This window comes from Diaphorina citri, unplaced genomic scaffold, assembly GCF_000475195.1.
Source record: "Diaphorina citri unplaced genomic scaffold, Diaci psyllid genome assembly version 1.1 scaffold146, whole genome shotgun sequence".
NCBI lineage: Eukaryota > Metazoa > Arthropoda > Insecta > Hemiptera > Psyllidae > Diaphorina > Diaphorina citri.
In genome coordinates, this window is record NW_007377583.1 from 279,700 (window position 1) to 307,124 (window position 27,425).

The following is a 27,425-nucleotide window of genomic DNA, read 5'->3' on the forward strand; positions in this document are numbered from 1 at the left end:
TTACTTACTCTGAGTCATAACGCTAGGCGGAGGACCACAGGAATCTGCCGAGGATCTACTGGGTCTCGGTAGTCTACTAGGGTCTTGCTGATCCTGTCGCATCTGAAATCAAAAAATAAACTGTAATTTGTACTTTTGAGTAACCCAGTAGGTGAGGTAACCCTCGGAACGGCTGATAATCTCCTGAATGAAGTTCAATATCAAAGGATCAAATTGTCAGCCTCATTAACCTAAAGGGTAGAGCGCCGTCTTGTAAGCGCTAGGTCACGGGTTTAAATGCCGCCTGGAGTGAACTTTAATCTAAACAGTTAGGGGCGTTCTTGGAACAGCAGGCAATCTCTTATTGTGCCCTACTTCTCTCTTCGACTTCGGGACGATAAGACCTCCGTAGTTACAGTTCCCTCTGTCAAACCTCTTAATAAAAATAATAATAATGAAACTAAATTATCACCAATGTGTGAGACAAAGTGCATTCTGTAGCACTTAAACTCAACAATACCAAAGTAGCGTCAACAATACCAAAGACAATAATGATTTTTTTTTTTTTTTTTTTTTTTTTTTTTTTTTTTTTTTTTTTTTTTTACGTAAGTAGGTATTTTAAAAAACTATTTCTTTGTCTCGAGTGAAGGTGTGAGACTATTTAGATGGGTGGCAAGCTGGCAAGGACACAGAACACAGACAAGAAGTTGAAAAAATGTCCCACCATTACATCATGGTTGAGCTGTGTTCACACCAGAAAATGCACCTTACTCTCGAAGATAGTTAGATGAAATAATAGTAGTGCTTATTTATACTGCTCGCATAGGACTGAAAAGTCCCTTTACTCCAGCAGTAGGCTACTACTATTAATAATAATAATAGTGCTTATTTATACTGCTCGCATAGGACTGATAAGTCCCTTTACTCCAGCTTCAAATTATATTGAGAATAAAATTCCATACCTCGGCTGGGATTGAACCCACGCCCTCCTGTTTACCAGGCGAGCGCCTTGACCACTACACCACCGAAATAGGTCATTAACATGACACGTCATTGTCATTATTTTGTGGTGGGGTGGGACAGACAACATGAAAGTCATTAACATGACATATTGTTCATGTTAAGATGAAGCTAAGGGTAGATGGATGAAAATTTTAGATATCATGGGTTCTAAGGGATGCAGGATATAATAAATGATGTTCTAAGAACAACCTGTGGATAGAAGATTAGTAGATAGGTAACCGTAGATAGGTAGATTAGATATTACCCATCTTATTCCATCCCTCTCAGCCACAATGATTAATAGAATGTCAGCTGTCACTCTGACATGACTAGATGAGTGAACAAATTAGTTCGAACATCCATCTTGACATAATGGATACCTACAGGCAGTCACTTTCGGGCGGCACGGTGAAGGATACCCCAATCACCCTGTAGCTAGTGTCATTTTCTGATACCCACAGACAGAATACGAAATAGGGAAGATAATATTTCAGCCCTTACAAGTAGATAAATATAAGGATATAAGGTTATTCTTTGTAAAGTTATACAGCCTGGAATTCTCGATGAGACCGAAATCGAAGAGAGAAGGAAGATAGGATAGGAGAAAGTCAGTCGTTTCGGGAACGAATATTATTCCTTCAGGATAAAATCTGTCCCAGTGGGGAAATCGAACCCGCGGCCTAGCGCTTACAAGGCAGGAACGCTACCAACCAAGCTAACTAGGCTGGCTCGATGAGACTAAAACTCACCTTTTGTACCTATTACCTACAGCCAATAAAAGTTTATTTCCCTTGGTAAGGGGGGAGACCTTTGGTTAGGACTGGAAGATGAAGAGAGGAAAGGGGACCTGTGCTCCCGTCATGTGTGGGTAGTGAGGAAGTAAAGTAGTTTTGAGTTGATATGTTCTCTAGTATAACTTCTCACTTTTAAATTAATGAAATCCATAAGGAAAAAATGTTTAATGAAAGTTGAGGAAAAAGCATTTTCTGACCACACGTACACAGCAAGAGTACCAATGGGCATTCTATTTCAGTTAATTCTCATAAAAAGAAAGATAAAACTTTGTGCCTCGACCGGGATTGAACCTAGGAGTTCGTTTAACTAAGAAAGCGTATATCCAGGATTATACCGAAGCGAAGTTAGGAGGACCTGACCCTTACCTTACCCTGTATAATTCGACATTTACATCAGCTCATATGAGTAGGTAACTATATTATAGTACGTATTTCACAACATGTAGTGCATAAAGTCCACCAGTTTCATTGATAAAACTCCAACACATGAACTTTTATTCATCAATGAGTTTACGTGATAACGATGCTGATTGGAATGTAAAAATGATAAGAACGTGTTTATCGTAAAAAAAAAAAAAAATCATTTTTAATTAATCCATCAATCATACTTCATATTGACCGTCTGTTAATCTTTACATCTTGAAGTCTAGAAGTTATTTTTCTTTCCCAGGTTTAACTAACATTTTAGTACTTCAACGACAAGCTAAACTCTACCAAAGTGGTTTATAGAAACTGATGAGGAGCTGAAGACAGTTTGGGGACAATGTAAGTTTTTGGTGGATGTGGCAGTAGTACCAAACAACATTTCCTGGTCTATATTCTGAATGTTCACCCGTTTTCGCTGAACCTTTGGAAATCCATAAGAGATATACGAGTCAATTTCACGCTAACTTCCAGACCTCCACATAAGTTGCTTATTTATGGTAAAAGACATAATAGGGTGCGGGGTTTTGACCTTCTAATCACTCGATCAAACCCCGCCACAGTCCATAATCAAAACCCGTCTTTTATACAGGGAGTTGGAAAAGACGGAGAGGATTTTACGAACTGAGACGTTCATTGGAACTACGCCACGTAGGTATTAAATATAATTTTCCTCTGTTAGGTACCCAGTGGGCAGTGGGTACTCAATGTCAGTGAGCTAAAATGGCTGAATCCAATGCTAACAGTGCTAACAACTATTAATGAAATCCATAAGGAAAAAATGTTTAATGAAAGTTGAGGAAAAGGCATTTTCTGACCACACGTACACAGCAAGAGCACCAATGGGCATTCTATTTCAGTTAATTCTCATAAAAAGAAGGATAAAACTTTGTGCCTCGACCGGAATTGAACCCAGAAGTTCGTTTGACTAAGAAAGCGTATATCCACGATTATACCAAAGCGAAGTTAGGAGGACCTGACCCTCACCTTACCCTGTATAATTCGACATTTACATCAGCTCATATGAGTAGGTAACTATAGTACGTATTTCACAACATGTAGTGCATAAAGTCCGATTATACCGAAGCGAAGTTATGAGGACCTGACCCTTACCTTACCCTGTATAGTTCGACATTTACATCAGCTCATATGAGTAGGTAACTATAGTACGTATTTCACAACATGTAGTGCATAAAGTCCACCAGTTTCATTGATAAAACTCCAACTCATGAACTTTTATTCATCAATGAGTTTACGTGATAACGATGCTGATTGGAATGTAAAAATGATAAGAACGTGTTTATCGTAAAAAAAACTCATTTTTAATTAATCCATCAATCATACTTCATATTGACCGTCTGTTAATCTTTACATCTTGAAGTCTAGAAGTTATTTCTTTCCCAGTCATTTTTAATTAATCCATCAATCATACTTCATATTGGCCGTCTGTTAATCTTTACATCTTGAAGTATAGAAGTTATTTCTTTCCCAGGTTTAACGAACATTTTAGTACTTCAACGACAAGCTAAACTCTACCAAAGTGTTTTATAGAAACTGATGAGGAGCTGAAGACAGTTTGGGGATAATGTAAGTTTTTGATGGATGTGGCAGTAGTACCAAACAACATTTCCTGGTCTATATTCTGAATGTTCACCCATTTTCGCTGAACCTTTGGAAATCCATAAGAGATATACGAGTCAATTTCACGCTAACTTCCAGACCTCCACATAAGTTGCTTATCTTTCCCAGGTTTAACTAACATTTTAGTACTTCAACGATAAGCTAAACTCTACCAAAGTGGTTTATAGAAACTGAGGAGCTGAAGACAGTTTGGGGACAATGTATGTTTTTGGTGGATGTAGCAAACAACATTTCCTGGTCTATATTCTGAATGTTTACCCATTTTCGCTGAACCTTTGGAAATCCATAAGAGATATACGAGTCAATTTCACGCTAACTTCCAGACCTCCACATAAGTTGCTTATTTATGGTTTTCTCCTCAGGAATATTCACATTTCTTGAGGGTCATTTCTTCCTCCGATCCGATGTTATTGATGGATCAATATAAATCACATCAGATGACTTCAAATAATCAAATACGGATCTGATATAAAAACAGATAGCAGCGGGGGATATGTCCGATGAAAATAATCATGCGTCTCGTATTGATTTGTATTTGAAGAACAACGAGGCCTGTGATTAATGATGTATCAAAATAAGTCATCATATCAAATGCCAGATGTAAATCAATACGAGATAACAAACGAAAGGGCCTTGTCATTGTCTCCCGTACGATTTTGCAGTGTAACCAGAACGTATTAGCCAATAACAAGAGTACCTATAGTGGTAACTGGTAAAGGAGATAAGTTGTGAGTGGCTCAATGAGATAAAGGTATGTACATAGGTGAATATGTGTACATAATTATTTACATAGTAGAGGCAGGAAGGCTACCAACCAAGCTAACTAGGCTGGCTCGATGAGACTAAAACTCACCTTTACTTCAAAATGAATGATGCTAACACGGAATAATTAACTTTTACACAGGATAGCTTGACAAAATCAAGATATTTATACTCTGTTAGACTATGGCGGAGGCGTCTATTTGACTAAAGTCTCAGCATACTACAAGGAGCACCAAGGACGCTTAATAACAGGTCATTTGTCTAGTTTTCTCTCCCGTCAACTATCATAACAGCTCAATCGACTTCAAAATGAATGATGCCAACACGGAATAATTAACTTTTACACAGGATAGCTTAACAAAATCAAGTTATTTATACTCTGTTAGACTATGGCGTAGGCGTCTATTTGACTAAAGTCGTAGCATACTACAAGGAGCACCAAGGACGCTTAATAACAGGTCATTTGTCTAGTTTTCTCTCCCGTCAACTATCATAACAGCTCAATCGACTGCTTCTAACAGGCAATCGATACTCAACAACAGAATGGCTATTATTAACTATTAAACCCGGGACTCAAAAATGTGTAGAACCAAGTATTATTCTGGGGAATGGCGAGAGGCGTTAACTGATACATCCAGTACATTTTCTATAACCTTCCTATCTGAACACACCTATATTGTGATTACTCCGCGTATGCTAATGATTGGTATTATCACTGTAGCGTACACTTTAGTAATATAGCGTATTCTACTCAAATAGTTTACTGATAGTCAATGGAGTGATACTCATTGAGGAAAAGCATGGCTATTATTAACTATTAGTTATTGATCTGACGATTTGATACCCTGTAGGGGATTGATTACCTGGGTTGGAAACATGAGCTTTTGCACTAATTGTTGAAATACACCACATTTTGCGTAAACAGGGTGTTTTTGTAGTTATTAGTTACTAGTTATAGTTCACTTTAAGTTGGAAAGTTAGAAATAAACCTCTTTGGTTTAAATCCAGGGGTCATGTTACATGATGTTACGTATTTTGGTAAATTTCTTACAAGCTTCTATCCTCACTGTGTAGCATAAAATTGTCCATAAAGTTTCACTATATACGTTTACTGGAGTTGTTTAAAGACACCCTAATATTGTTTTTTTTTTTTCTTCTTCTTCTTCTTCTTCTTCTTTTTTGTTCTATTTTTGACTTGAATATGGTGAAGAGCAAACCCTCTAGTTTGCTAGTCTGCTATACCTGCTTTCTACTTTGTAATGGAGACTTGAACTTAAGGGGAAAGCTGGCCTCTATCCCCCTAAACCACCCCCGTCTCCCTGGAAGGATCAGGTTTCAAACCTCAGGCTCCTGGTATGAAAGAACCTGAGACCTGTGGTTTGTGAGGCGAGGTGGGTAGCTAACGGAGTGTTGTAAGGATTCAACCTGGGACTATAAAATAGTGGGGGACGAAGAAAATGTACCGAATTCTGTGTGAACATTGGGATTTGTGGGGTAATATTGACACACCCACTAATAATCGGAGGACACATCGGCAGTGAGCTAGGCCAAGGTCCAGTAAGCACCTTTTCGAGTTCCAGTAAGTCTTTGTACTTTTACACAAACCAATTCGGCAAGCTTATCTCTCCTTCATTAATCCGCTCCACTAATAATCGCAGGACACATCGGCAGTGAGCTAGGCCAAGGTCCAGTAAGCACCTTTTCGAGTTCCAGTAAGTCTTTGTAGGTACATTTACACAAACCAATTCGGCAAGCTTATCTCTCCTTCATTAATTCGCTTCCAAAAAATACAGAATCATTTGAAATCCATATCTTTCTTTGGTGCCCGTAAAATAAGCATGGTATAGCTAGTTTTTCAGCTTTTCGAAGACAAATGTATTAACCAGGCAAGTCCGCCACTGGTCATTCTGCTTTCACACACAAGGTGATTTTTTTTTTTTTTTTTTTTTTTTTTTTTTTACAACAACATAAGTTGCTTATTTATGGTTTTCTCCTCAGGAATATTCACATTTCTTGAGGGTCATTTCTTCCTCCGATCTGATGTTATTGATGGATCAATATAAATCACATCAGATCACTTCAAATAATCAGATACGGATCTGATATAAAAACAGATAGCAGCGGGGGATATGTCCGATGAAAATAATCATGCGTCTCGTATTGATTTGTACAGTCGAACCATAATCAACTACTATGAAGCTTTGAGCCGTCAATAAACAGATACCAATATTCATATAGATCTAAATATTCACATTAATATACAAATACTTACTCTCAATACCTCAATGCACTAATTTATGTAGGCACATGCTTATAATGTGGGTGCTTTCATTGTAAAAACTATTTTTAGGTACCAACCTGTGCTCCAAACCTTTGAAACCCGAAACAATAATCGAACAAGAGCACATACCCATAATGTGCTACCGAGAACACCATACGTCAAAAGGCAAAAAGGTTTCTAAATCCACAGAGCACATACCCATATTGTGCTACCGAGAACACCATACGTCAAAAGGCAAAAAGGTTTCTAAATCCATAACAACTGGCGAAACTGGTCAATGACTGGAACCTAATGAAATGAGTCCAATAACTAAACTAGTACACGTGAGTGGGCACCTCAAAAGATAAATAAAAAGCCACTCCAGATCCGGAATCGAGTAGGCAGCATATGAACGGATATTAAAGACAATAATAAATATCTTTGCACCAGTCAATAGAAGAAATAATAAGGAGTTGGAAGAGAAAAAATGTCAGACTAGTTGAAAAAGGAAATAGAAAGGCGTGCAGGAATAGAGAATGAAGAGAAGTACCTTAATGAATGGGTTAAAGAACATACTTGGCGTGCAAGACATGGATGAATTCACGAAATTGAAACAACCAGAAACCAGAGGGAGAGAATGTGGGATGCTTGGATGTAGTCTGACAAGAGATGCTCAAAACCACCGGGGCCAAAAAATGTGTTCATGTAGGTATAGGTAGTTCAAGCAATCTTGGTCGTTACTCCCCAATACAAATAAATAGGAATCTCAAGATGATTAGGTATCATGGATGACGTAATAATTGGGAAAATGGTCAAAGTGGAAGGAAAAGTACCAAATCAATTACCTACTTTAAAAAAAAATTATACTGTGGAATGAGGTAGATATGGTTAATAGACCGACTGCAAACTGTGCCTCGAGAAGGGCGGTGAAAGGGTTAAAGAGAGAATAGAAAAGGGTAGCTCGATCACTCTGTGGCTAGTGTCATTCTGTCATTTTCTCATACCCACAGACAAAATACGAAATAAGGAAGATAACATTTCAGCCCTTACAAGTAGATAAATATAAGTATATAAGGTTATTCTTTGTAAAGTTATACAGCCTGGAATTCTCGATGAGACCGAAATCGAAGAGAGAAGGAAGATAGGATAGGAGAAAGTCAGTCGTTTCGGGAACGAATACTATCCCTTCAGGATAAAATCTGCCCCAGGCGGGAATCGAACCCGCGGCCTAGCGCTTACAAGGCAGGAACGCTACCAACCAAGCTAACTAGGCTGGCTCGATGAGACTAAAACTCACCTTTACTTCAAAATGAATGATGCCAACACGGAATAATTAACTTTTACACAGGATAGCTTAACAAAATCAAGATATTTATACTCTGTTCGACTATGGCGTAGGCGTCTATTTGACTAAAGTCGCAGCATACTACAAGGAGCACCAAGGACGCTTAATAACAGGTCATTTGTCTAGTTTTCTCTCCCGTCAACTATCATAACAGCTCAATCGATTTTGAGTAACCCAGTAGGTGAGGTAACCCTCGGAACGGCTGATAATCTCCTGAACGAAGTTCAATAACAAAGGCTCAAATTGTCAGCCTCATTAATCTAAAGGGTAGAACGCCGTCTTGTACGCGCTAGGTCGCGGGTTTAAATCCCGCCCGGAGCGAACTTTATCATAAGCAGATAAGGTTTGTTCTCGGAACAGCAGGCAATCTCCTATTCTCTCCTATTTCTCTCTTCGATTTCGAGACGATATGATAAGACCTCCTTAGTTACAGTTCCCTCCATCAAACCTCTTAATAAAAAAAATAATAAAAAAACTAAATTATCACCAATGTGTGAGACAAAGTGCATTCTGTAGCACTTAAGTAGCGTCAACAATACCAAAGACAATATTTTTTTTTTTTTTTTTTTTTTCGTAGGTATTTTAGCCCTGATGAAAACTATCTCTCTCACTGATAAGTCATTTGGTTCCGGACTGTGAATTGCAAGTCGTTCCTATTGACCACTGGTGGTCGGATTTTATTTCTGTCCATTTGAAAAGATAAAAGTCTCATTAAAATAATAAAAGTACCTCGAATAAAAGTTTTATACGAGACCTGGCGAGAAGTTTCAAAGTTCAAATTTCATGTTTTATACTTTTATTTCCGTTGATTGTAATTTGTTCTTTAGTCCTCGAATTAATTATTTAACATTTACTTTTTCGTTTGACGTTTCAAATCGTGTTTCAGTTCCTATTTCAGATTTAGAGACTGCCGGGCTAAAGGCGTCAATATAAACGAGGTACATAATTATGTAGGAAATTGGATGATTGTAGGTACTAGGGACCCTTCTACACTTGGAAAATTCTACTCAGTAGGAACTACTCAGAAAGTCTAATGAAAGTTCAGGAAAGCCAAAGAAAAGGCGTTCTTCAAAAGCTTCAATTTTCGATACGTCTAACAATTGAAAATACAAAGAGCATAAATGAAGCATTAAATAAAATAGGAATAAATACCTATATCGGTCGAATAAAACATAGTCTAATACTCCAAAGAAAAGGCGTTTTTCAAAAGCTTCAATCTTCGATCCGTCTACAATTGAAAATACAAAGAGCATAAATGAAGCATTAAATAAAATAGGAATAAATACCTATATCGGTCGAATAAAACATAGTCCATTACCTGACAAGTGGCGATTCTAAAGCTCAGTCGTGTATCAGTTTAAGCTCAGACTCACTACAGATATCACGAAAAGTACCTATCTACTGGTATCTTGAGTAAACACCATGGTACTATCTCCACACTGACATCAAAAGCAGTGGCGGGTCCATCATTAAAGCTGGGGAAGCATGGCTACCCTGCCTCTTTACTGTTTTCCTCACCCCTTGCTTACCAACCACGGAAAATATAAGCGATTATTCAACCTGGTTTCTAGCATAATATACACTGAGAAAAACATAATATACACTGAGAAAAACATAATATACACTGAGAAAAACATAATATACACTGATAGTTGAAAAGAGTCGTCATGAATGTACGACCTTTTTAAAATTGCATTTGTCGTTCAATAGATAGGTTATTCTTTTTATTTATTTTTCAATGTATCCTACCTTAAATTCCCCACAATTTGAACGGGATTTCTTTTTTGGGGCCAAAATCTTACCGTTTTCGCCGGCCCGCGCAGTGAGTTCGGAATGCCAAGTCCTTTCTTCATTGGAACGCCTGCAAAGATTTCAGTACACACTGTTAGGTAGGAAATTAGGAGTAAAAAGACTTGAATTAGGAGTTGAAAAGAGTCATCATGAATGTACGACCTTTTTAAAATTGTAGGTATTTATCGTTCAATAGATAGGTTATTCTTTTTATTTTATTTTTCAATGTATCCTACCTTAAATTCCCCACAATTTGAACGGGATTTCTTTTTTGGGGCCAAAATCTTACCGTTTTCGCCGGCTTTGTCGTTCAATAGATAGGTTATTCTTTTTATTTTATTTTTCAATGTATCCTATCTTAAATTCCCCACAATTTGAACGGGATTTCTTTTTTGGGGCCAAAATCTTACCGTTTTCGCCGGCAGTACACAGGGGGCAAGCCTCGTTCCTGAACATGCATCCGTAGCAGCGCTCATGTCCGCAAGTATCAATCAGCTTCCTCTTCTTGCCCTTGTCGAACGGCATGTTGCAGCTCGGACACACCGAACCCCCAGACTCCGACTCCAGAAGCTTTCTAATAGCCGCTAGATCTGCAACAAAGAGGAACAGGTTTTTCTGTTAAAATTGGTTTAATATGGGAAGGCCTAGAAAATCTAGAAACGCTAAACCAAAAATCGTTAAAGTGCAAAATTTATTTTTTGCTACAGCAGGTACATACCTATTACCTATCGCTAAACCAAAAATCATTAAAGTGCAAAATTTATTTTTTGCTACAGCAGGTACATACCTATTACCTATTTACGTATTACCTACAGCCATTAATAAAAGTTTATTTCCCTTGGTAAGGGGGGAGACCTTTGGTTAGGACTGGAAGATGAAGAGAGGAGGGGGGACCTGTGCTCCCGTCATGTGTGGGTAGTGAGGAAGTAAAGTAGTTTTGAGTTGATATGTTCTCTAGTATAACTTCTCACTTTAAGACCTTTGGTTAGGACTGGAAGATGAAGAGAGGAGGGGGGGACCTGTGCTCCCGTCATGTGTGGGTAGTGAGGAAGTAAAGTAGTTTTGAGTTGATATGTTCTCTAGTATAACTTCTCACTTTTATTCAGCATCAGAGAAGCTACGTATTCATTGTTGTGGACCCGTTCTGATTCGAGCCTTAAACTAATGAGTAAGGAAAAATGCAAGCCTTGGTGACGCTTGGCTTCGCCTATAATGGTTAGTTTGAATTTTTGTACAGGCACGTACGTATTCATTGTTGTGGACCCGTTCTGATTCGTGCCTTAAACTAATGAGTAAGGAAAAATGCAAGCCTTGGTGACGCTTGGCTTCGCCTATAATGGTTAGTTTGAATTTTTGTACAGGCACAGGTCGTCCTCTAGAGTGATTTGCCTACTTTTGCAAATCGTTCGAGTGATAGCGATCTGCCTGGGAATTGGGAATGAACGGTCAATAGTGGGTACTGGGCTACTGGGTAGGTAATAGGCCCAGGTAGGTACTATTTACAATCCTGAAGGCAAGCTGAAGATGAAAGAAGATTGGTTTGGTCACGTTGAGTAGGTACTATTTACAATCCTGAAGGCAAGCTGAAGATGAAAGAAGATTGGTTTGGTCACGTTGGAAGAAGAGATGAAAACTGTATTGGTAAGAAAGTTCACAAATCAGAGAAGAAAACCAAAGAAGGAATGGATAAAATGTATAAATGAGGGGACTGACTCGAGAGCAAACTCAAAACAGGGGTGACTAGAAAAGGCTGACACGTAGCTAACACGGGTCCTCGCACCTCGTATAAGCGGTAAATGAAACAATACAACGTAAGTACCCTGAGAAGACCAAAGAAGGAATGGATAAAATGTATAAATGAGGGGACTGACTCGAGAGCAAACTCAAAACCGGGGTGACTAGAAAAGGCTGAGTCCTCGCACCTCGTATAAGCGGGAAATGAAACAATCAAACAATACAAAGTACCCTGAGGCCTGAAAGCGTTCTCAAGCCAATAATGCTCGCTCAAGCCGGTTATTTGGACACTGACCCCAGGAATCAGCATTTTCCCCACAGCATAAAACATCCTCAATGGTCATTTCATTCATGAACCCCATCACATCACAAGTTAGGATCTCAGGATCTGATTGACAGGTTTGGAAAAAGAATTACCATGAGAATGAAAACGCGCTTCATGTTTTATTCAGGCGTCAGGTCAGTGCAGTAAGTACCCTGAGGCCTGAAAGCGCTCTCAAGCCAATAATGCTCGCTCAAGCCGGTTATTTGGACACTGACCCCGAATCAGCATTTTCCCCACAGCATAAAACATCCTCAATGGTCATTTCATTCATGAGCTCCATCACATCACAAGTTAGCATCTCAGGATCAGTAGGATCTCAGGATCTGATTGACAGTTTTGGAAAAAGAATTACCATGAGAATGAAAACGCGCTTCATGTTTTATTCAGGCGTCAGGTCAGTGCAGGATAGCAGGAAAATTTGTGGGAGAAGCTTTACGTTCTCATTCTCACGTTTTCGGGAAATTAAATCTGTCAATACATTAATTTGCCTACTAGCCAGTATAGTTAGATTGGTTGGTGGCAGCGCATCTATCTTGTAAGCTTGTTATCCTGAACGGAATATGTTCGTTCTCGGAACGACTGGCTTTCTCCTATCCTGTCTTCTTTCGCACTTCGAATTCGGGACGATAAGGCCTTAGCAGATACATAATTAGTAGAGGAATTATTGTAAGTAGGTATAACTTTACAACTCTAGGGCATAAATTGATTTTTTTTTCTTCCCTGGGAATTCAGGGAGTCAGCCATTCGGCGCCCTCTTTTGGGAGCGCAATTGTATTTACGCCACTGATGGCGTAAGTTTTTTTTTCTTCAGTTTAATTCAGAATCGTTATGACTTTGTAGCATTGTTTGGTTTATCTTTGTTTCGGTGTCGTTGACGTTGTTTAATTAATTCCATCACAAAATCACTTGATTTATTGATTGGGAACGGAATTTTCAAGTTGGAAAGAAAATAAAGAAATGCCCATTGCAGTACCTGATGAAATGTAATTGTGCTCAAGTACGTGATGCTATTATGAGACCAAAATCTTCGGAATAAATTGAGTACTGGGAAAAAGAAGGGTGAAAAAAAGGACTCTCGTTGTTTCCAAGAAGTTGTTTCAGAACTTTCAAAGTGGAATGTGGAATTCTATTAATTTGCCTACTAGCCAGTATAGTTAGATTGGTTGGTGGCAGCGCATCTATCTTGTAAGCGTTAGGTCGCGGGTTCGATTTCCGCTCGGGGCGGATATTATCCTGAACGGAATATGTTCGTTCTTGGAACGGCTGGCTTTCTCCTATCCTGTCTTCCTTCTCACTTCGATTTCGGGACGATAAGGCCTTACCAGATACATAATTTGTAGAGGAACTATTGTAGGTAGGTATAACTCCACAACTCTAGGGCATAAATTGATTTTCTTTTTCTTCCCTACGGATTCAGGGAGTCAGCCATTCGGCACCCTCTTTTGGAAACGCAATATTTACGCCACTGATAGAGTTTTTTTTTTTTTTTTTTTTTTTTTTTTTTTTTTTTGGAATTTTCAGCTTGGAAAGAAAATAAAGAAATGCCCATTGAAGTATTTGCAGTGCCTGATGAAATGTAATTGTGCTCAAGTGTACGTGATGCTATTATGAGACAAAATCTTCGGAATAAATGGAGTACTGGGAAAAAGAAGGGTGAAAAAAAGGACTCTCGTTGTTTCCAAGAAGTTGTTTCAGAACTTTCAAAGTGGAATGTGGAATTCCATTTTCAATGTGCTCTATGAAATGTGACTTGTTACTTCATTAAAGATAATTATGGTAAAAAAAAGATAGATAATTATGGCCTTGATTTTGTAAAAGACTCAACCTTGATTGAACTGTCACTGAGATTCTCGCATTGGCCTTCCAGTTCAACCTTTCATCCAATGATATTGCCAGAACATGGGTTCTTGTAAGTTTTCTTATTTTTCCGGATTGCAAAACAGATACCAATATTCATATAGATCTAAATATTCACATCAATATACAAATACTCTCAATACCTCAATGCACTAATTTATGTAGGCACATGCTTATACTGTGGGTGCTTTCATTGTAAAAACTATTTTTAGGTACCAAACTGAGCTCCAAACCTTTGAAACCCGAAATACATAGGTAATAGTCCCACAAGAGCACATACTCACAACTGGCGAAACTTATCAATGTACTCAAAATCTTTGAAACCCGAAACAATAATCGAACCAGAGCACATGATAATTATGGCCTTGATTTTGTAAAAGATTCAACCTTGATTGAACTGTCACTGAGATTTTCGCATTGGCCTTCCAGTTCAACCTTTCATCCAATGATATTGCCAGAACATGGGTTCTTGTAAGTTTTCTTATTTTTCCGGATTGCAATACCAACATCGACGTTCTTTCACTTTATCTTGCCATAACATTAAAGACGGTAAAGTATGTTAATTAGTAACATTATTGTAGATAAATGTGTTTTTTCTGCTTTTTTCCTTTACTTTTCTGCTCTATTTCAACGATAAGTTAGACCTAGGTTTGTAGATAGGTAGGTACTTGCTAACAATACTCCAACTATTAAATCTACGTTCACTGATTCGTGTAATTTAAGCGAATTCAAAATACTGAATGGGCCATTACCTTCTACGAGTATATCACTCTATTTAGTCTATTTTCTCTGTCCTCCTCTTCAGAATACATGCGTCAATTCAATTAAATAGATAAAACACAACAGAAGGTAGGTGGTATACTTAATTACTTACCCGTATAATAAGTACTACTGATATGTAAGTACTTTGTACTTAACTGTTTATTTAGAACGAATGATGTAGTTAGGTATACCCCGTTTTCTTCATCCTTTGATTTTGGTTAATTAATTTTCATTAAAGATCCTGAACACAGAAAACCGAGTTCACACAGACTAAAGTTATTTCCCAAAAATTTGTAAGTAGGTAAACGACCTGATGAAAATGGGTATTCGGTCACATAACTCACATTAGATAACAAGTTTTTACTCTTCGAAATCAAATTTCCTGTAGGGTTCTTTGATTCCAATTGAATAGGACAAGTACTATTTGGACAGCATTAAGCAGAAAAGAACCACCCACAAGGCAATTCCCCTTATGGATGGTTCCATCCTGCTGCTGTCCATTTTTTTAGTCTTTAAAATACTTATCGATGCACGGATGCATGACGACCTGAAAAAAGAGACCTTATGAGTTGCAAAAGTTTGGGCAATGATCATTTCAAGACTATAACCATCTCTAGGCACCTACTAGATCTATGTAGCTGATGAAAGAATTGGTAACGAATATTATGCCTACAAACATTTTCTAAGGATATAGGGTCCAAGAAATGAAACGTACATAATCAACCACAAATACACAAAGCAAATTTGAGAAGATCAATCACCAATGTCCAATCTTCACAGGTATTTTTAACAAGAAAAAGAACAAACAAAACACATTAGGCACCTATACAGGTACCCGTACGGGACTTATGGTGAGTCACAAGAGTTTTGATCCTGAAGATAAACACCCAGAAATCATCAAAATTATGATAATAGACCTCCATTGTTTGTTTGGATGTTGGACAATCAAGAAATTTCTTCTCTATTCAATTCGGTATAGATCAAGCACATTGTTTGATCAGTATTATGAATAAAGTGAATATCTTTTATTTGCTGGATTTGATGGAAATTGAAAAGAGATGAAAGGAGAATGGATGTAAATAATTTGTCGAACGATGGCGCAAAAATAATCCAAATCTTTTTGGAGCGGAATTGCTCTGCAATTAGAAAAGTCCAGATCGGACCAGGTCTCATAGGTAAAATACCCAACGAAACAGACTGACTAAAAACCATACCAAATTACCTTCAAACACCAATTCCCATTATCACATGGTTTTCGTGACCAGAAAACCAAAGTGTGTGGCCTTCACACATTTGTGCATGCTTTGTGCATGCAGGGGCAGTTCACAGCCTGATCGGGCCCCGGGCTCACATGGGGCCCCTCCTCGCAAGGGGCTCCTTTTTTTAGAAGTTTGATAGAGGGCACTGTAACTGCTAGGTAAGATCTTATCGTCCCGAAAGCGAAGAATGAAGACAGGATAGGAGAAAGCCAGCCGGTCCGAGAACGAACCTTAGTTGTTTAGAATAAAATTCGCCCTGTGCTCTGATCGGGCCTCGGGCTCACAAGGGGCTCCTTTTTTTTAGAAGTTTGATAGAGGGCACTGTAACTGCTAGGTAAGATCTTATCGTCCCGAAAACGAAGAAGAAAGACAGGATAGGAGAAAGCCAGCCGGTCTGAGAACGAACCTTAGTTGTTTAGAATAAAATCCGCCCTGTGCGGGAATTGAACCCGCGACCTAGCGCATACAAGGCAGAAGAGCTACCAACCAAGTAAACTAACTAGGATGGCCAATTTTTATTATTATTATTTAATTTTTCCAAAAAATAACTCACTCCTAAAGAGGATTTAGCTAAAAACTGATCCTAAACTGTAGCTAAATTTAGGCCGCGGGCTGCCCTCAGGAGCCCGTCATTTCTAGACTATAACCATCTCTAGGCACCTATCTAGATCTATGTAGCTGATGAAAGAATTGGTAACGAATATTATGCCTACAAACATTTTCTAAGGATATAGGGTCCAAGAAATGAAACGTACATAATCAACCACAAATACACAAAGCTAATTTGAGAAGATCAATCACCAATGTCCAATCTCCACAGGTATTTTTAACAAGAAGAACAAACAAAACACATTAGGCACCTATACAGGTACCCGTACGGGGCTTATGGTGAGTAACAAGAGTTTTGATCCTGAAGATAAAAACCCAGAAATCATCAAAATTATGATAATAGACCTCCATTGTTTGTTTGGATGTTGGACAATCAAGAAATTTCTTCTCTATTCAATAAAGTCTATATTGCTCCTTAGAGCCGCAGTTATACCAGCGGCAATCAGGTCTCTCATAGGGCAATATAAGTTCTGATTGCTACTTACTAGGTCTACTGTCTACTCATGCAAGCAACTAACGGTGTTCTCTTAATTAAATATGGATCCCATAGTCCCATATTATGGGATAATTGATCCCCTAGTGATCTTGTTGTGGTAACTTAACTTTGAGGAAGGTCAGGCCCGAATGTAAGATTGTCTGGGATTGGTCTGAAAATTATTGCCGGATGGAACCAAACTGCTGATTGGTCCAAGTTAGTCCAACACCACAGGTATTTTTAACAAGAAGAAGAACAAACAAAACACATTAGGCACCTATACAGGTACCCGTACGGGGCTTATGGTGAGTCACAAGAGTTTTGATCCTGAAGATAAACACCCAAAATCATCAAAATTATGATAATAGACCTCCATTGTTTGTTTGGATGTTGGACAATCAAGAAATTTCTTCTCTATTCAATTCGGTATAGCCTTAGCCACCACATTTTTCTTGAAGGTAAAAAAAAGTACATCTGATACTATCTAATAGTATATATCTAACGACTCATCTATACATAATGTTCTCAGCAGGTCGTGTTGAAGACGGTCGCTTCAGTTCGATTCCGGCCTGGGCTTAGAAATCTATTCTAATATTCGCAGATCTATCTGAGGCTGATTCCAAGGTCCTGCCTAAATGATTGCCTCCCACTGCTTCATGTCGGCCGTCGGCCCTGATGAAAACTAGGTATCTCTCTCACTGATAAGTCATTTGGTTCCGGACTGAGAATTGCAAGTCATTCCTATTGACCACTGGTGGTCGGATTTTATTTCTGTCCATTTGAAAAGATAAAAGTCTCATTAAAATAATAAATAATAAAAGTACCTGAAAGACGGTAAAGTATGTTAATTAGTAACATTATTGTAGATAAATGTGTGTTTTTCTGCTTTTTTCCTTTACTTTTCTGCTCTATTTCAACGATAAGTAGACCTAGGTTTGTAGATAGGTAGGTAGGTAGGTAACAATACTTCAACTATTAAATCTACGTTCACTGATTCGTGTAATTAAGCGAATTCAAAATACTGAATGGGCCATTACCTTCTACGAGTATATCAGTCTATTTAGTCTATTTTCTCTGTCCTCCTCTTCAGAATACATGCGTCAATTCAATTAAATAGGTAAAACACAACAGAAGGTAGGTGGTATACTTAATTACTTACCCGTATATTAAGTACTACTGATATGTAAGTACTTTGTACTTAACTGTTTATTTAGAACGAATGATGTAGTTAGGTATACCCCGTTTTCTTCATCCTCAGGTACTTGCTACTTGCTAACAATACTTCAACTATTAAATCTGCGTTCACTGATTCGTGCACTTCACGCGAATTCAAAATACTGAATGGGCCATTACCTTCTACGAGTATATCACTCTATTTAGTCTATTTTCCCTCAATTTTAAAATACATGCATTAATTCATTTAAATATGTAAAACAGAAGGTATTTAGGTACTTAGTTAATAGTTACTTACCTGTATATTAAGTACAACTGATATGTAAATACCTACTTTAGACTACACTGTCGATTTAGCACGAATCATATAGGTTGGTTATACCTAAATAGGACGTATACCCCGTTTTCTTCATCATCAGAGTGGCCACTTGGCCTGTTAGTGCGGCATTACTATTGGATGTTTGGACCATTAATAATGAAATCTATATTGCTCCTTAGAGCTGCAGTTATACCAGCGGCAATCAGGTCTCTCATAGGGCAATATAAGTTCTGATTGCTACTAGGTCTACTCATGCAAGCAACTAACGGTGTTCTCTTAATTAAATATGGATCCCATAGTCCCATATTATGGGATAATTGATCTCCTAGTGAATCTATATTGCTCCTTAGAGCCGCAGTTATACCAGCGGCAATAATCTCTCATGGGGCAATAGAAGTTCTGATTGCAACTAGGCCTACTCATGCAAGCAACTAACGGTGTTCTCTTAATTAAATATGGATCCCATAGTCCCATATTATGGGATAATTGATCTCCTAGTGATCTTGTTGTGGTAACTTAAGGTTTGAGGAAGGCCAGGCCCGAATGTAAGATTGTCTGGGATTGGTCTGAAAATTATTGCCGGATGGAACCAAACTGCTGATTGGTCCAAGTTAGTCCAACAAAAGCTTAGCCACCACATTTTTCTTGACGGTAAAAAAAGTACATCTGAGCAGGTCGTGTTGAAGACAGGTCGTGTTGAAGACGGTCGCTTCAGTTCGATTCCGGCCTGGCCATAGGCATCTGTTCTAATATTCGCAGATCTAGCTGAGGCTGATTCTAAGGTCCTGCCTAAATGATTGCCTCCCACTCCCCAATTTCGGCCCTGATGAAAACTATCTCTCTCACTGATAAGTCATTTGGTTCCGGACTGTGAATTGCAAGTCGTTCCTATTGACCACTGGTGGTCGGATTTTATTTCTGTCCATTTGAAAAGATAAAAGTCTCATTAAAATAATAAATAATAAAAGTACCTCGAATAAAACTTTTATACGAGACCTGGCGAGAAGTTTCAAAGTTCAGATTTCATGTTTTATACTTTTATTTCCGTTGATTGTAATTTGTTCTTTAGTCCTCGAATTAATTATTTAACATTTACTTTTTCGTTTGACGTTTCAAATCGTGTTTCAGTTCCTATTTCAAATTTAGAGACTGCCGGGCTAAAGGCATCAATATAAACGAGGTATGTATGTAGGGGATTGGAGGATTGTAGGTACTAGGGACCCTTCTACACTTGGAAAATTCTACTCAATAGGAACTACTCAGAAAGTCTAATGAAAGTTCAGGAAATCCAAAGAAAAGGCGTTCTTCAAAAGCTTCAATTTTCGATCCGTCTACAATTGAAAATACAAAGAGCATAAATGAAGCATTAAATAAAATAGGAATAAATACCTATATCGGTCGAATAAAACTGATTTTGGGGAATAATGATAGTGATTCTACTCCTAGAAGCTTTATCATCTCTTCGGCTTTACACTTTCTTGAGTTTCTTGTTTAATCTTGGAAGATTTTATTTTATTTATTTTTTTCCTCGTATTCTTTTCATCTAGAATTCTAGATCTAGGATTCATTTAGTTGCTGTAGTCTGTAAACAAATCTTGTGACTCCTTGGACATCGAAAAAAATCCTTTGACATCTTGTGTACATGGGTTATTTAATTATTTTTAATAACGATAACGACCGATAGTACAGATATAGTATTATAGTACAGACTTATATTCTGTTGAATCTGTTCTGACTTCTCAGAACATGGAATCATTCATCATTCGTTTAAAATTCCTTTATCCTACCGAAGGTAAATCACACTTACCTGCATAAAAGGTGTGAAGTGCCCGTTGGTTTTGACTTTGGGCCTTTGCTGATGTTGCTGATAAGAAGCCTTTGTCTCTCCATACAGAGTTTGTTCAGAGCCGCGCAGTGAGTTCGGAATGCCCAGTCCTTTCTTCATTGGAACGCCTGCAAAGATTTCAGTACACACTGTTAGGTTTATACACTGAGAAAAACATATTATACACTGAGAAAAACATAATATACACTGAGAAAAACATAATATACACTGAGAAAAACATAATATACACTGAGAAAAAAACTAGGGTGCCGGAAGCCCAATCAAGTGACTGAATTTTTGAACTCTAATATTGAAGCTCGACACTATAATACATATAGGTAGTATAATATAGCATTCCAACAACCTAAATCAGGGGGAAATAATCCAATATTAGAGTTCTTCCACCCTAACTAGAGGCGCTCTATCACTAATTTTTTTGTCTCAGTCATACTTTAATACTGTATAATTTACTATGGGTTTATTATTATTAGCTTAGCTTCCCCTTTTCAAAATCTCACCACACGTCACTGATCTAAAGCATCGTGTATTGGGCAGTGTATAATATAGCATTCCAACAACCTAAATCAGGGGGAAATAATCCAATATTAGAGTTCTTCCACCCTAACTAGAGGCGCTCTATCACTATTTTTTTTCTCCCAGTCATACTTTAAGTATAATTTATTATGGGTTTAGCTTCCCCTTTTCAAAATCTCACCACACGTCACTGATCTAAAGCATCGTGTATTGGGCAGTGAGCAATATCTTGCCGTAGAATATCATTTTTTTTTCTCCAAGTCATACTTTAAGTATAATTTATTATGGGTTTATTAGCTTAGCTTCCCCTTTTCAAAATCTCACCACACGTCACTGATCTAAAGCATCGTGTATTGGGCAGTGAGCAATATCTTGCCGTAGAATATACAACAGATATAACTGCCTTCGTCAGGCTGCGTACAGAAAGGCAAAGGTCAGAACTGTCTCAATGGACTGATGGGCAGTGTATCTTGCCGTAGAATATACACCAGATATAACTGCCTTCGTCAGGCTGCGTACAGAAAGGCAAAGGTCAGAACTGTCTCAATGGACTGTCTGTAGAGCTGGCAATGTACTTTCTCTACCATCATGCTCATGCGCATGTTCAAATGCTGAATACATAGTGGGAACGATTGAAATCCCAGTTGTGAATTTCATGCAAGAAAAACGGGTCTGTATACCTTTGCAATACCTACGTTTACCTATTTTGGGTACCAACTTTACTTTCTCTACCTCATGCTCATGTGCATGTTCAAATGCTGAATACATAGTGGGAATGGTTGAAATCCCAGTTGTGAATTTCATGCAAGAAAAACGGGTCTGTATACCTTTGCAATACCTACGTTTACCTATTTTGGGTACCAACTTGTTCAAATCCCAGTTGTGAATTTCATGCAAGAAAAACGGGTCTGTATACCTTTGCAATACCTACGTTTACCTATTTTGGGTACCAACTTCTCCAGTTTAACTCTACCTAAAACATCCTCAAAAGTGTTTATACTTTTATAGTCTGTCTAGTGTCTATAGTTAGCTTGGAAGTTAGCGCGTCTGCCTTGTAAGCGCTAGCGCTAGGGCGTTTGATTCCCGCAAACTACAAGACCTCCGTTGTTAGAGCTCCCTCTATGAAACCTCTTTAAAAAAAAAAAAAAGCAAATCGTGTAAGTCTCTCTGAAAGAATAGGTAAGAGTCGCGGACGCATTAATTAGGAAACAATCGATATAAAAAACTAAGAAGACGGGCTTGCCAACTTGCCTGGTACATCATTGTTCTAGTAAAATATTTCCCCGATCTGGCCGATCTTCAGTGTAAAGAGAACCATTGTGAGAAATCAGGGCCAGAAAATCGGGTCGCAAATTCTCTTTGACTCTTTGGCCTAACTACGTAATTATAGCGTAAGTACCCTGAGGCCTGAAAGCGCTCTCAAGCCAATAATGCTCGCTCAAGCCGGTTATTTGGACACTGACCCCGGGAATCAGCATTTTCCCCACAGCATAAAACATCCTCAATGGTCATTTCATTCATGAGCTCCATCACATCACAAGTTAGGATCTCAGAATCAGTAGGACCTCAGGATCTGATTGACAGGTTTGGAAAAAGAATTACCATGAGAATGAAAACGCGCTTCATGTTTTATTCAGGCGTCAGGTCAGTGCAGTAATTATAGGGTATGTCGAAATTCTGTAGTTTGCACCCTGCTTTTCTCTTTTGAATGGACCATGTCTGTTGAAGGCAGAGGTAGGTTTAGGCATTTTTTGGTCAACGAAAAACAAAACCCACATTAGTGAAAGAACTCAAGATTCGTCCCCTTTAAAGTGTGTCCACACATGGCCGATCGATGTCGACTGAACCGTACACACTGCCTCGCCAACATAGAAGGAAAATTTGTGGGAGAAGCTTTACGTTCTCATTCTCACGTTTTCGGGAAATTAAATATCTGTCACTATATTAATTTGCCTACTAGCCAGTATAGTTAGATTGGTTGGTGGCAGCGCATCTATCTTGTAAGCGCTAGGCCGCGGGTTCGATTTCCGCTCGGGGCGGATATTATCCTGAACGGAATATGTTCGTTCTCGGAACGACTTTACTGCAGTTGTACTGACGTTCTGAGGGTCAGGATTACTTTAGCCTATGTTATCAAGGCAGGGACGAATAGCTCATGCCGTAAATAGCAGGCAATTTCAGAGTATAAAATAAACGAGAAAATATCTAAAATGGTTTGAAATTTTGAAAGTACTGGAAGCAGTTTAACAAGGATGAGCCCCCAAATTAAAGTGCACACACCACTAGGTAAGGTGCATAGCAGCATAAATCATGTTATCTCGGTCGTGAGCCAACATAGTTTCACCTCGTCGGTCGACGGCCGGTCGACTATGATTGGACACAGCTTAAGAGATCATCTTTATTTGTATAGTATCATTTTTTTAGGCAACAGTTAACTATTCGTTGCGTGCTGGAAAAACAAAATATTACATCACACGGGACAAGTTTTCTTCTTCACCTCTGCCAAAATTCCATTTTTTCCCATTTTTGCCCGAGGGTGACGAATGTTTGCTCTCAAAGCCGCGCCTGTATGGGATCCCATTGTTTTTTGTCTGGTGCCGGGTGCCGGCTACATATTTAAAAGATTATCGCTCTGTATTTAAGCCCAGGTATTTGCATGAACTATTCCAGCCTCTGATATCTTCATTAAGTATTCTGCTTCCTCACGACTTTGACGAGGGGGTTTGGTCTTGTTCGTAGAGGGAAGAATAGCAGGTTGCTTTCTCGGAAAGTGAGAGTATGATGTAGGTATGTATGTATTTATATCTTCATACTACTTGTAAGATAAGTAAGGCTTGGGAGTTAGTTGTTTCTAAAATCCTTTGCTCTTAACCCCCACATTTTCAAGGCAATATTACCTGGCACCTGAGACCCAAGACAGCAGAATCTCAGCGGCCTAATTAGGTACTATTTACAATCCTGAAGGCAAGCTGAAAATGAAAGAAGATTGGTTTGGTCACGTTGAAAGGTAGATGAAAACTGTATTGGTAAGAAAGTTCAGAAATCAGAGTGGAAGGAAGAGAGGAAGACCAAAGAAGGACTGGATAAAATGTATAAATGAGGGGACTGACTCGAGAGCAAACTCAAAACCGGGGTGACTAGAAAAGGCTGACACGTAGCTAACACGGGTCCTCGCACCTCGAAAGAAGAGATGAAAACTGTATTGGTAAGAAAGTTCACAAATCAGAGTGGAAGGAAGAGAGGCAGACCAAAGAAGAAATGGATAAAATGTGTAAATGAGGGGACTGACTCGAGAGCAAACTCAAAACCGGGGTGACTAGAAAAGGCTGACACGTAGCTAACACGGGTCCTCGCACCTCGGGTATTTAAGCCCAGGTATTTGCATGAACTATTCCAGCCTCTGATATCTTCATTAAGTATTCTGCTTCCTCACGAATTTGACGAGGGGGTTTGGTCTTGTTCGTAGAGGGAAGAATATGTTTGATTCGAGAAAGAACACAAATGTTGGTGACTGTAATATTTGACTTTTAATACTGAAAGCAAACTAACATCAAAGATCTCAACGTATGTATGTATTTATATCTTCATACTACTTGTAAGATAAGTAAGGCTTGGGAGTTAGCCGTTCCTAAAATCCTTTGCTCTTAACCCCCCCATTTTCAAGGCAATATTACCTGGCACCTGAGACCCAAGACAGCAGAATCTCAGCGGCCTAAGCCACTTCTGATAACTGGCCACAATCCAACATGAAGATGGCCAAAATCAGATCACAAACTCAAGCCAATACATAACAGAATAGCTGGTTGCTTTCTCGGAAAGTGAGAGTATGATGTAGGTATGTATTTATATCTTCATACTACTTGTAAGATAAGTAAGGCTTTGGGAGTTAGCCGTTCCTAAAATCCTTTGCTCTTAACCCCCACATTTTCAAGGCAATATTACCTGGCACCTGAGACCCAAGACAGCAGAATCTCAGCGGCCTAAGCCACTTCTGATAACTGGCCACAATCCACAATGTTTACCTGCCTGTCTCTCAGATCACTTTATTATCATGTAAATCGTCTCCGACATTCTTTACAATATTCTGTTTAATGATCCAAGTTTTATGCTCCCATAAAAATAATATGTAATAATAATTATTACAAAATAACGCAGATATTTTTATTTCCAACATAATTATTTCTGAACGTTTACCACAGACTGTTTTTTATCAGACCAAACAAAAAAAAAAAAGAATAAAAATATTTATTTTTTATACAAAAAAATCTTATTCCACGTTTAATATTTGAGAAAACAAGAATAAAATTTAATGGTGGACATTTTTCGAAAGAAATGTGTTTGTTGGCTTTATACATGAAAGAGAATACACGGACAGTCGAGGAATTTTCCTTCTGATTTTGGTTAATTAATTTTCATTAAAGATCCTGAACACAGAAAACCGAGTTCACACAGAATAAAGTTATTTCCCAAAAATGTGTAAGTAAACGACCTGATGAAAATGGGTATTCGATCACATAACTCACATTAGATAACAAGTTTTTACTCTTCGAAATAAAATTTCCTGTGGGGTTCTTTGATTCCAATTGAATAGGACAAGGACTATTTGGACAACATTAAGCAGAAAAGAACCACCCACAAGGCAATTTCCCTTATGGATGTTTCCATCCTGCCTTATGCTGTCCATTTTTTAGTCTTTAAAATACTTATCGATGCACGGATGCATGACGACCTGAAAAAAGAGACCTTATGAGTTGCAAAAGACCTTATGAGTTGAGTGGGCAATGAGTTGAATAAGCTGTTATTTAAAACTGAATTTGATCTCCTAATTAACCGATTTCAACATACTTTAGGAAATGAAATTCTGTAACTACTGTGAACGGTTCCAATAAAGTCATAAATTACATTTGACAGGAACTTATAGAACCACAACCAGAGTCCCTCTCGGCCAAACATGTCAACAAGAGAACAGCAAAATAGACACGAAAGACAGAAGAGAAATACCTACACACTATACAGTATACACACAAATACACTCACTAAATCTACCCCAAGCATTTTACATGAAAGGTCTGTTTTTACAGGTCAGAGGGTCAATAATGAAGGACTAGTAAAACCAGAAGCTATGGCCATTGAGAACCAAACGGGTATAGTAACTCAAACGATATTACACACAAATACACTCACTAAATCCACCCCAAGCATTTTACATGAAAGGTCTGATTCCACAGGTCAGAGGGTCAATAATGAAGGACTAGTAAAACCAGAAGCTATGGCCATTGAGAACCAAACGGGTATAGTAACTCAAACGATATTGGTGAGAAACAGAGCATGGATTTAAGGAATGTAAAAAACTACTAACCACATAAGTACTTACCTATGTGCGAGTATACAAAAAGCTGTGTCCACACATAGTCGACCGCCGCGCCGACTGTCGATCGACGAGGTGAATCTATGATGCAGTTTGGAAGATTTCAGTTGACATCGATGTCGATCGATGGTCGTCGACTATGTGTGGACACAGCTTAATAAATGAGCATGGCCACCCTGCCTCTATACATAATTATATACATAGTGACGAAAGCGTCAAAATAGGACGTACTGTTCGCTAAATGCTAAACTTGGACTTTCCAGGCGACTGACGAATACATTGTTATTTTCGGAAATTGAGCCGAAAAAAAACCTAATAGGGTCATTCTATTTTTAGATGAAATTGAATAAATGTTACTCCCTTCGATATGAATTTATTTATTTAATATACCTTATTTAATATACCTTATTTATACTGTCGGCTAAGACTAAAAAGTCCCATTATGCCAACAGTTTAAACAGGCCTCATTTATTTACATCAAACAAAGTACATACATAGGTTTAACAATGAAAAGGATGGAGAAAATTATAAATATAAAAAGGATATTAATGGTGATAGCCACCAAAGAGGTTGCCACTAAAGAATTACCTATACCTATATTATTATGTTTAGGCGGTGCCGCGTCCATTTTCGTTTAGGACTATTATTGCACTGCTATGGATTACCTAGCTGTTGAGTCAAAACTGTCAGCAGACTTCGAAAAGTACAGAGAAAGCTCGCAAATCGGACATAGGGGTCTGTCAGAACGGCTTAGCCGAACTCTCTATTATGGCCTGTGGTTCATTTCCAACTCGGTTAATTAAAAAAAGTCTAGCCTATGCCTCATTATACTAGTGTTTAGTTGAACACGAAAACAACCAGGAGAAAAATGTAAAACACACCGAGCAAAGTTCTTTCGCGGGGGCGACATCGATGTGTTCTTTCAATCTTCCATCTAAACCTATGGTAAACATTTCGAGTTCCTAGGAAGCGTGTTGAATAAATCATCACCTATCACTGCCTATTGAACCATGAATGTCGCAGATTTATCTCTGACGACTGTCTCTTAACAGCCTGATGGCTTAGCCGTTTCAGACATAGATGGATTGATAGAGCTCCAGGATTGGGATGTGTCTGTTTGTCTAATCTAATGATTATGGTAAGTAAGATATAAAAATCAAAACTCCCACTGACTGCCTCGAGCGGTGG

The 27,425-nt window shown here is 38.4% G+C and overlaps 1 protein-coding gene and 2 non-coding genes across 3 annotated transcripts in view; 2 read left to right on the forward strand and 1 right to left on the reverse strand.

Moving 5' to 3' along the window:
* LOC113465698 overlaps positions 1 to 27,425 on the reverse strand; it is a 46,353-nt gene continuing 18,928 nt past the window's right edge. Inside the window, exons 2-4 of the mRNA XM_026820437.1 lie at positions 10,408 to 10,587; positions 10,009 to 10,067; positions 1 to 102 (exon numbers count right to left, since the gene is read on the reverse strand). Of these exons, the coding sequence (XP_026676238.1) occupies positions 1 to 102; positions 10,009 to 10,067; positions 10,408 to 10,587 (341 nt within the window). The remainder of the gene's footprint in view (positions 103 to 10,008; positions 10,068 to 10,407; positions 10,588 to 27,425) is intronic.
* On the forward strand, positions 11,149 to 11,268 carry LOC113465700. The gene has a single exon (XR_003390323.1). It is a non-coding gene; the product is annotated as a U12 minor spliceosomal RNA (small nuclear RNA).
* Positions 11,273 to 11,425, forward strand: LOC113465701. The gene has a single exon (XR_003390324.1). It is a non-coding gene; the product is annotated as a U12 minor spliceosomal RNA (small nuclear RNA).